At 45.5% G+C, this 11,316-nt stretch overlaps 1 protein-coding gene across 5 annotated transcripts in view; it reads right to left on the bottom strand.

The window, feature by feature from the left end:
• Positions 1–330: 330 nt before the first annotated feature.
• Positions 331–11,316, bottom strand: part of LOC126047923 (lactosylceramide 4-alpha-galactosyltransferase-like) — a 31,064-nt gene continuing 20,078 nt past the window's right edge. For 3 of the 5 annotated variants that reach the window (XM_049822228.1, XM_049822225.1, XM_049822227.1), the window contains exons 2-3: positions 3,970–4,080; positions 331–1,647 (exon numbers count right to left, since the gene is read on the bottom strand). In XM_049822228.1, coding sequence (XP_049678185.1) covers positions 511–1,593 — 1,083 coding nt within the window. In that variant the 5' untranslated portion in view covers positions 1,594–1,647; positions 3,970–4,080 and the 3' untranslated portion in view covers positions 331–510. Of the gene's footprint in view, positions 1,648–3,969; positions 4,779–6,879; positions 8,368–11,316 lie in introns of those variants that run through there. The other 2 variants (XM_049822226.1, XM_049822224.1) reach the window with 2 other exon arrangements.

Genomic DNA, 11,316 nt, shown 5'->3' on the forward strand with positions numbered 1-11,316 from the left:
TTTTCCACTTCTTAAAGCAATTTTCTTATACTCCCCATATACTTCACCAGCTGTAAGAATCTTTACCACGCAGGGAATTTGGTCCTAAGCTCCAGTAAGCCGTGTACTATAGCACTGGCTGGCATTTATTTACATACTTAGAAACATTACAGAGAGCAAGGCAAGGGTTCCTACAGCTGTTGAGACTACACGAGAGGCTTTTCAGGCCTGGTACGCAGGCAAAGCAATTGAGAGAACAGCAACAGGGGAGCAACTGATAGGCAGTGATGAACAAGTTCACCCTTCCCTGCAGCATCAAGGGCTACTGAAGAACAACAAGAGAGTCTGAACTCAGGTTCTGGTGTATATTTGAAGCATGTAGGGTCTGAGGCAAATATCGGAAATGGTACAAAATCACTGAGCTGTCACACAGAATACCTGCGCCATGGGCTAGAAACCAACTCTGAGAAGGTGAAAGGCACTCAGTTTCCTTCAGGGTGTGGAACTTCCCTGCAGCCAAGGGCCCACAGGTCACATTGCAGGCCTTGACTGCTCTTCAGAGTCCTTCTTCATCTTCGTATATGTGGCAGGGCAGAACTGAGAATACAGCTGAGCCAGGAAAGCCTGGGACGTTATATCTAGCTTTGTCCCATGGCTCAGTTTGTTCCATACGTGCACCGCGTAGGTGTTCTTAAGGAGCTTGTGAAGCTCTGAGGAGCTGATGGCTTCAAATAACTTCTTCCAGTCCTCCCAGCGAATAGGATAAAAGGCTTCTGTGGAAAGAACATTCATGCCTTTGCAGCTCATAGGATTCTGGATTTTACTGGTGGAGCACCACTTCTTGAAGACACGTGTTAGGAGCTCTGGGCCCTGGTGTGCCCAGATCCAGCCATTGTAGTTATCCACAAAGTCCTGCATGCAAAGCTGCATGAACTCATGCTTGGGTTCAAAGGACAGAAAAGCTCCGTTCAGTACATCCTGAGACTGCATACCAAGGGCATTGGTGAGGTTCTTTAAGTTCTTAAGCACAATGAAGTCTGTATCCAGGTAGATGCCACCAAATTTCCACATGATGGTAATTCTGCAGGCGTCAGACAGGACGGGCAAGAAATAAGGCTCCCAGCGCTGCTGAGCCTGCAAGTACCAGTTTGCCAGAGGTGTGCCAGAGAAAAGCTCTGTCAAGTCCAGGGGCCGGACTTCCACGTTGGGGAAGCAGCTCAGCAACGAGAACGCCCAGTTGTTGGGTAACGAGGCGTTGCCATTTGACAAACCTTTCATGAGCACCACGACCCTTGTCTCAGGGTGCGTCCGGGCCGCTGACTCCACGGAGCACATGAACAGGTAAGTGGGGTTAGTTTGCTCCGAGGTCTCCACAAAAAACACGTCCCCTGGGGAAGGAGGGGGCCCACCGACAGTGGGATGCAGTGGAGAAGGCACAGAGTGAGCACAGCGGACTTCAGCAGGCAAGCTGTAGAGCTGGCCCTCAGCATCCTCCCCAGTTCTCCAGTAGAACATGACAGAGGCAAAGAACACAAACGAAATTGTGAGGATAAACAGAGCGCCGAGCCTGTGGCTCAGCAGCACCGTGGTCAGCTTTGGCAGGCAGCTGGACATCCTGGGCAGTCTCGCTCCCGTCCGAGCCTGTTCTCCTAAGACAACCGTTGTGATCTGAAGGGGAGGAAAGAAGAAAAAGAAACTGACAGGCAAAGCAGCAGGCCACGAGCCTTGGGACAGTGCCCCAGCAGAGCAGAACTCTCCTTCCTTCACCTCAGGGCAGCATGCTTACATTAGGCCTTTTGGTCACTTCTGAAACTGTCTCCTGGCTTCTCTGTATTGTCACAGAGCCTTCAGATCCCTACATCAGAAACTACTGCCCATCTTTGGATCCCTCTTTCAAAACACAAAATAAGGACAGGTTTCTCCATTCTGCATATCACAAACCAAAACCTGATCCTCAGTTCTGTCCATGTATATTGTCCATGTAAGCTGTGTTTACCACTTGGAAGGATATACAGCATTTGACACACAAATGGCATGCCTTCATGGTGGTGCACAACAAACTCTGGGAACAGCACGAGAGACCTTATCTATCATCTTTTAGAATTTCAGGTCACTCTGGATATGAGACATGTATGCAAAAAACTCTAGGACAAGGAAATAGGAATGCTCCTTATGAATATTCCTGGACCTCTGTCTACAGACATTGTGTGGAACTGATGCCCTGATGATAGCTTTTTCTGATTATGAGAGGTTTTTCTCCTGATACACAACCTGTCCTTCCCCAAAACCAAACACAATACTAAAATACCAGTGCTGTCATCAGTTCCCATTAAGAAGCCTCAGTCTCCCAGGCTGTTGAACCAGCAGTTGCTGCCTTTCAGCATCAACCTCTCACCTTTACAGAGAGCCTGGCTCATTTTTCATGGCACTGTAGCATAGCAAAATGGAGGGACAGTGGGAAGGGAATTGAGACAAGGCAGCTTTGGAGGCAGATGCAGACAATAAGGACAAGAACTGCCTAGGTAATGAGAGTTTCAAGGCTGCTTCCCAATCCTGCTCCCCTGCCAAGTCCTCACTTCTACCTCCTCTGGTAGATGGTGCTGGCTAACCCTACTGTCACCAACCCAGGACGCAAAGACCACGCTGGCTGTGACCTGCTCAGCTCTGCCAGTAGAATCAACTGGTGATGGACATGCAATCCCCCCTCCACCCTATCTTCCTGGAGAGGAAAAGATTATTAACAAGGCAGCAACAAAAAGAGAAGTCATTCCAGCTACATTCTCAGCATTAGCATCAGCATTTCTTCCCTTGCCTCCCCTTAAAGTGAAGGACAGCAGAACCAGCATCTCCTTCGCCCACCACTGGTGCCCCAAAGGTCAATGCGCCAAAGCACGTGAAGAAGCAGCGAGGAGGATTGTGGCATTTAGGTTAAGAGGAAACGGCCTCAAGTTGTGCCAGGGCAGGTTTAGATTGGAAATTAGGAAAAATTTCTTCACTGAAAGGGTTCTCAAGCATTGGAACAGGCTGTCCAGGGAAGTGGTAGAGCCAGAATCCTTGGAGGCATTTAAAAGACACGTAGATGTGGCACTTAGTGACATGGTTTAGTGGCGGATGTGGCAGTGTTAGATTTATGGTTGGACCCAATGATCTTAAAGGTCTTTTCCAACCTAAATAATTCTATGATTCCTTCTGCCTCCCTCTGCTTCATCTCCAAATCCAAATGCCCATGCTCCAGAACAGAGAGCTTCAGGAAACAGCAAAATCTTTAATCAAACAGCTGTAACCAAACAGACAGGGAACAGGACAGAGAACCCAGCTGGCACAATCCCATGTGTCATTCACCCCTGGTAACTGTGACTGGGTCACATACTAAACTCCCCATGTAGCCAGAAAATTACTTGTCAGCTGCACTTGGACGTTTCCAAATGCAACAGCACAGAGCCACCGCTCTCCACTAGGCACTGGGGTTTGGGGGACAGAGGAGAGGCAGACGAGATACAAATCGTCAGTTCTGGAATCCCAGAACATTTTCTTCTCCTGCAGAGAAATGCCAGCAGGTGCTGTAAGTGTTACAGGCAGCAAAAAAAACCCACACTGCTTTTTACGTACCCGTTTTCCCCTCCCTCCATGCCACTGCTGGTTGAATCCTGTAAATCATTTTTAGCTTGGTAAGCTGTAGAAGAGAACGCAGGTACAGGCTTGAGGGGACAGAGCCTTTGCTGTAGAGAAGGCAGGAAAGCACAGCTCTAATCTAACAGTGAGGAAGCTTCATGGTTACATGCATATTTTTAGTAAGAGGAGGAACTTCTGCTACAATCGCACTTCTATATATTTAGAAATACATTTCTGCTTTTGTAGCGGATAAGAGGACATTTTAGATGCTGCATTAGCCAGTCCGCTTATTTCACAAAACAAACACAGGAAATCTGGCGCTCTCCCTTCCCCTGAAATTGCAAGTGCCATTGCACAGAAACTGCAAATACTACTCACCTGTCCCCGCTTTCAAGACACCACAGAGGTCACTGCTCAGCTGGACAAGATTTTCAAGAGGACAGTGTCTCTGAGAGCGCCTATCACTCTATGGTCTGGCACTTCCTTTTTCTGAAAAGAAATTGTGAAAGATGGAGTCTGAACACATGGAGAAAACAAGCAGATCAAGGAGGATGTGACGACATACATTCAACGAACAGTGGCCGATATAAGGGTCATGCAGCTGTGCTGTGAAGAACCCATCTAATTAGAAATGAATCAGAAAAAAAAAGAAAAACAAAAGCAGAAGGAAATTGAAACTCCATTACTGCTACACATTAAGCTTTATACTGTGGCAGGAAACTGTTTGCTGTTTTGTTTTTTACTCCTTTGCTAAGAATTCCCAGTGCTCACACGGCTTGGGTGGCTGCCATGAGAACTGAGCTGAGAGTTTCATAGACCTGCCTCTTCCCACCCCAAGACTTCTACACTGAATGCTCCTTTGAACATACACTCTTTCAACCAATTAATTTACTCATTTGTTTGGGAGTACTCCCTCTTATGCCAGATACTTCATTGAATGACTTTGCCAAATTGAAGTGTCCCTCATTTTATGATAGAGTTCCCCCTTGTCCCTGCGCTTGATGGCAGCTGACCTTCCCTTACAGAAGACATGTCAACACATTCATAAAATACCGCCTTTATCCATACAGCCACTAAGCTTAGGGTTTAGTGCAGTTTCTACTCAGTTGCCTACAACAAATGTCAGGCCTATTGCTCTGTAGCTTCCCCGACCCCTCTCCCCTGCCCAAATCCTTCCAAGCACCACAGTACTACAGACAGACTCATAAGATGCCAACACTGGGGAAGCTCTCTGGAAAGCACCTGAAGCTATTCCCAGCCCTTTCATTGATGTTGCTCTCCAGGCCTCAGATCAGGTCCCATCTAGTCACAGAACCACAGAAGGGTTGGGGTTGGAAGGCACCTCTGGAGATCATTTGTCCAACTCCACTGCTCAAAGCAGAGTCATCAAGGGACATAATGCTTTTCCTTCCCATACCAATGCAGAAACGGGCAGATGCTGAGACCCTCCGAGAGCGTGACAAGGACTGTGTGACAAGGTTAGACACTCACGTGCCACAAGAATTTCTTCAACACAGCAAGAAACGTGCTCATGCATATTTTCTGACAATACATGATTTGCAAAATACTGCATATAAGTTTCACAACCTTGCTTGCTAAATTTAAAAGCCTAGCTAAGCAGTGCATGCAAAGAAAACAGAACAAAACAAAAAACTCAGTCCAAACAAAAATTGTAAAACATACAGAGACACCTTACTGCATAAGGTAAAGGCTAACCATTTAAATGATAGCAAGTTTCCCTTGTTCCAAGCACAAAAAGGATAAAATGTAGTACAAAGAGTACTCCGCTGTGCGAGGACTTCAACCAATCTGATGCTGCTGGACAAACACATGCTCACATCTACTCTTGGTGCCCCTAAGGGGTACCGGTGCACCCTGCACTGAGCAAAGGGGTTTCCTGACCTACGTGACTGTAAATGTGCTTCACTGATATTTTCCTTGGTAGCAAAACCACAGACAGCAAACAATGGAAACAACCAAAACCAGATAATTCGATGACTGGGTGATGGGACAACATTAATTGTACGTGAAGGCAACTGACATGAAGCCAAACAAGCATCACCAGTTCCTGCAATCCTCTACTTTTCAAATTGTAACAGCAGATACTCAGAAGTACCTGAAACCTGGCAAATAATTCCTAATAGGAAAAAATGTACACTGTTGAGTGATATTATTATAGAACTTCATCAGATCTTCATGACAGTTCAAGTAGTGATAATAAATAGCAAGAAATAAGCTGTACAAATTCTTTAGGGGCATGCATTTAATGACATCAGAAGATGAAACGTTACTTTCTCAGTTTACACGGAAAGCAATTAGAATTGCTTTTACATAATTATATTAGAACTGTATAATTATCAGATTATGACTTCTTCTCAAACCTCCAGGCCTACATCTTAGTACAACCACTACAAACAACTGTCTTAGCCAGAGGCAATCAGATGTTTACAGGAAAACTGTGGGTGTATATATTGCGGATGTTGTTTGCAAAGTAGAATATAAACTAAGGATGCGAATAGGACTTTCCTTTCTTTTGTTTTCCTTCTGTGATTTAATTGATACAGCTTATGCGTAGGCAATTAGCGGGTTTAGCCTATGAAGCTAGACAGACCTGCAAATAAGCAGAAAATTATAGGAAAGAAGGTGCAAAGGGATCATCTAACTATTAGCAAATACACATGCTGAGCAAAAGGGGAGAAGAGGGAGAACAGAGAGCAATAGAAACAGAGGCACAGACTAAGGATTCCGTTTTGCCTAAAATGTTGCAAGAATAGAACTGCAAAAGAGAAGCCAAATGATCCCTGATACCCAGGCACTCACTGATCACCTGCCCAAAAGGACCGGGAAGGGTGATCACCTGGGTGCCTGTGACTTTGGTTGCCAGAGCTCATGCTTGCTGTTAAATACACTCTTTGCCTTGACAACCAGGCTGTGCTCTCCTAAGCTGGCCTCCTGTGGAGCGCAGGGAACCAACAAACCCAGCTCCTAGGCTGTGGAGAGGAGAGAAGCTGAACTGTTGAACAGGCAGCGGCTGAGGCTGTAGAAAACAGGAATAAGAGTCAATTTAGAATTTGAATATTTGATCAATTCACAATACTCCCAAACAAGAGGACCCCTAGGAAAAGGGGAATTGTGATTGAGTGTTCCCACAGTGTAGAAAGGGGAACTACAATCACCAACAGCATTCAGCTGACATAACCCCAAGTAGAGGGAGAAACTTCTCCTTCCAGTCTCGTGAGCTCTTTGAACCAGTCTTAAAAGGAAAATAACAAGTGCCTGTGAGCCTACCTGCACATACTGCACATCCCTAGGGTTGCTGGGAAGAAGACCCAAACCTAGTGGCCCTGTGTTCAGAGGAGATGAGGTGGATTCTCTGTCCTCAATGCCTTCCCACCGCCCTCCCTTTTTGTGCGTTGTGTTGGCTTCTTGATCCTCACATTTGCACAATCTCACCCAGCAGTGACAGAAAACACAAGGTGGCTCTCACACTCATCCCTGAAGAAGGAAACCTGTAAGAGAAACATAACCTACATCTACCTCTGTTATTAACTAAAACAGATCGAGAATGTAATTCTTTGATGTCCCTCAGAACATGCTTAAGTACAGATTTACATCAGAGACTGGTTAGAGATGTTTTTTTACCTTAAACCAAGCAAGATGCTTTGGATGGTCCCTTTCATAGCCATTTTAAAGCAACAGCTGTGCCTTCTCATGGCCAGTTCCACTATCATTCCTGCAGTTCTATGCATTAAAAATAGCTTTCTGGGTTTAAGGCAGGCACTGCTGGGGAAGCAAAGGAGAGAGTTGCAGCTTTTAGCATGGGACCCAGTGCTAGAGGCATCAAGACTGGGGCTGGGCTGGAGAATCTTGGACAGCTGAGATTGGCCAGAATGTGTCATGAACATCCAAATCTAGCTTCACAGGCTAAACGAAAGTACTCTGTGGTATACCTTCCCTTCTTTCTTTGTCTTATCATTGCTTGTCTTTGTTGCGTAATTTTAGCGCAACTTCAACTACCTTGTGCCATTAAACTATTCAAAAGCTACGTTTATGGTACATCAAGTAGAAACACAGCAACAATGCCCTGATCAGCCGTGGAAGAATTGATTGCACCAGTCCCAGTTGTCTTTAGAAGAATGAACCAAGTACTCTTGAGTTTAGTGACATCCCTTCAAGTAAGTGTGTGGACATATGAACAGAAAAACAGTGGAGGGGGTGTGTAAATTTGCTACAAATTCAATAACAAAAGTAGAGAGGAAAAAGGTCCAGCAAAGTGCTGTTGCATACCCAGGTAGCTGCTGGGGGTCTTAAACAATATCACTGATCACAAGCAGCCTAAGAGTATTTTGAGGACCCACCAGAAAACAGCTGAAGATCTCCATTTTCTCCAGATTTACATTACCATCAAGAGTAGAAGAGGTAAGTTTAACAATACCAACACTCAGTGGGTCACTAATCGGCCTGTTAGGCATGGAAGAGCAGAGCGGTGCCAAGCACGGATGAATCCACCTGCTAATTCCCGCAGTATTTAGGGAAAATTAGTATTTAGCATTTTAGCAACAGTTTTAGAGCTCCTCCTTCTGACCCCAGAGAGAATGGCAGACCAAGCATGAGTGAATATTTGAGGCGAGATGAGAACATTGTAATGGGTATATTAGACCAAGCCATAAGATACTGCAGCTATAGAGAGAGGAGGCTTAAGGCACCTGCCTCTTAATTGCATCCTTTGTACTTAATCACAACTTCACCTTTCCAGAGTGAACCCCGCAATACCCAATTTCACTTACATGTTTTTTAAAACCAAGTTTTCTCCAGAAAAAAAAGGAAAGAACAGTGAAAATACCCACTCGCATTGGGTATGTAGTGCTGGATAGACACTCCATGGGGTAAGACGAATTAAAAGCAAGCCACAGCAAAGAGTCAGAGGATGATATCAGCAAGTTTCTGCAAAAAATAAACAGATTGTGGGGAGAAACGATATGGCAGTTTTTATAGCTGTTGATTCCCAAATCACTGTGCAGAAAGCAGGCATAGATGTGATGGCATCTCGCTGAAGTTTGGCATCTCGCTGAAGTTATCCAGAAAAAATTATACAGACTGTCTGTTACTTGCAACAGAGAGAACCAATTAGGTATGTAAGTAATGGCCACAAACAGAAAATCACATAGCCAGTCATGGCGACATCATTAAGCTTCAATTCAGCTTCATTCTCCCTAAATACAATAAGCAGTAGTCTAAGATTAGCGGAAAATGGTCAGTAATGCTATTACATTTAGACAGAATAGGAAATTTATTGAATGAATTAAGATAGAGCTGTAACAGGTTCCAAAAAACCAGGCATGCTCAATTTCAGTTAAGTGAGCTTGCTCAGTAGCTTCATCAATTGTAAAAAAAACCCACTAGCAGGAGCTGTTATTTTCTCAGACAGTAACCCTTTGACAGGATTAGCTTGCACCCAGTGATAGTGCTATTTGAGAACGGTGGCATATGACTTCATAACAGAGAAGCGTTCTTCTAACATTACCGGTGCTGTTAGCTACAGCCACAATGGAAGTTGCTCGCTGAGCAAGCTCAGAGATAGTGCAGCAGTGCTCCAGAACAGCACATGCAAGCACTAACCCCTGAGCCAACTGGGGAGCCCAGGACTGGGCACAGCACCCCAGACGTGTTTCACCAGCACTGAGCAGAGGGGAAGGATTGCTTCCCTTGACCCTGCAGGTAATGCGTGACATAAGACAGCCCAGCAGGCTGCGGACCTTCTTTGCCAAAAGCGCACACTGCTGGCTCCTGGTCAACTCCTTGCCCGCAGGTGCATGGAGTTATCCCTCACCAGTTGCATCTCTCTTTGTTGAACTTCATGAGATTCCTGTTGGCTCGTTTCTCTACCTTGTTGAGGTCGCTCTGAAAGGCAGCTCAACCACCTTGTGTATCAACCACTCCTCCCGGTTTTGCATCATCTGCAAACTTGTCGAGGTTGCCTCCATCCCACCATCATCAAGGTCATTAAATTAAACAGTACCGGCCCCAGCACAGACCCTTAGAGTATACCACTAGTTACTCTCTCCACCTGGCCTTTGTGTCACTCATTACAATCCTTCAAGTCCAGAAGTTCAGCCAGTTTTCAGTACACCTCACTGCGTTTATGTAGTCCACATTTCATCAGTACATCTACAAGGCTGTTATGGAGACTGTGTCAAAAGCCTTACTAAAGTTGCAATAAACAATATCTGATGCTCTTCCCCTGTCCACTGAGCTGGTCATTTCCTCATAGAAGGCTATCAGTTTGGCCAGGTGTGATTTCCCCTTTGTAAACCCATGCCGGTTACTCCTAATCACCTTCTTGTCCTTAATACATTTGCAAATGACTTCCAGGAGGATTTGCTCCATCACCTTCCCAGTGTTCAAGGTTACACTGACCGGCCTATAGTTCCCTGGATTCTCTTCCTTGCATGTCTTGAAGATAAGCAAGACAGGAGTGACTTTTGCTTCCCTCCACTTCCCCCGATCTCTATAACCTTTCAAGCATGACAAAGAGAGGCCTCACAATGACATCGGCCAGCTCCCACACTGCTCACGGATGCAGCCCATCGGCTCCCATTATCTGTCTGTTCATTCACTCCTGACATGTATTCCATGGACATGTGACGCACAAGAGACTGTGGCATGCATCCCCCACAAGGAGGGATTACAGTGTAGAGAAACATCCCCAAGTTCCTCGTACCTGTAGCCAGATGCAGAAATTAATTTTGGTTTGCTTCAAACTGACCTCTGAACTCCCTTTCAATCTCTCATCTCCTCATGACCTTGCGCCTCTCTAGCAGGCTTCCTGTTCCTTCTGCAGTTCGAAAAAAAGAATAACAACATTGGTAGCTTTAATATCTTTTGGAAATTGTTTCTCAAACAATGTTTTCTATAGCCTTATGGTGTTTTCATATTTAACTTGCCAGACTTTATGCGCCTATGTAATTTTCCCCCTGGACATAGATTCCACTTTGTGAAGAGTACTTTCTTACTTCTCGTACCTCTACCAACATACTGCAGAGCCATGGCAGCTGCTATTTGGCTCCATCATTATACACAAATTTAAAGGTCGAGATCTCAGCTTGAGCTGTAATAGCAGGGTGCAGCTGAAATTACTTCCTCCTGTAGTTTTCTCTTTGGGACTATGCCTATTCATCTGAGTTCCAGGCACAGTTGCAAAGAAGATACCAGAGACACCACAAGCCAAACGCATGCAGGGAATGGTCACAAATACTTGAGACAGTTGAAGCCGAAGTACGCATGAAAGACCAGAGTGCCAGTGTTGGCAAATGGCATATCTAAACAGAGCATGTGGAGAGCTTTGTTCTTCCTCTTCTCTCCTACTGAAGACCAAGCAGCCCTAGGCAGACCTCAGCTCCCATCATATATAAGATTGAGGCAGGTAGCTGCACTTTCCCCCCCCAGGAAGGGCTCTTGACTTACTTTGCACCACAGCCTTCCTGGACTACACATTTTGGGAGGAGGGAGAAGAAACAGGGAGGAGAAGAACGGGGGGAAAATGAGACCTACAGAGCATTACTACTTCCTGCGCATCCCAGATCCCCCCAACACAAGAGCTTCTGGCATAGGAGAGCTCTCAGCCAGTACAGAGAAAGTAATCATAATTCAGTCTCTTCCCAGGAGACTGGATCCAGGGTTACCCTACTGATCCTTCCTTACTCCTCTTCTGTTGCGTTGTCCAAT

Source organism: Accipiter gentilis, chromosome 18 (genome assembly GCF_929443795.1).
Source record: "Accipiter gentilis chromosome 18, bAccGen1.1, whole genome shotgun sequence".
NCBI classification, from domain to species: domain Eukaryota; kingdom Metazoa; phylum Chordata; class Aves; order Accipitriformes; family Accipitridae; genus Astur; species Astur gentilis.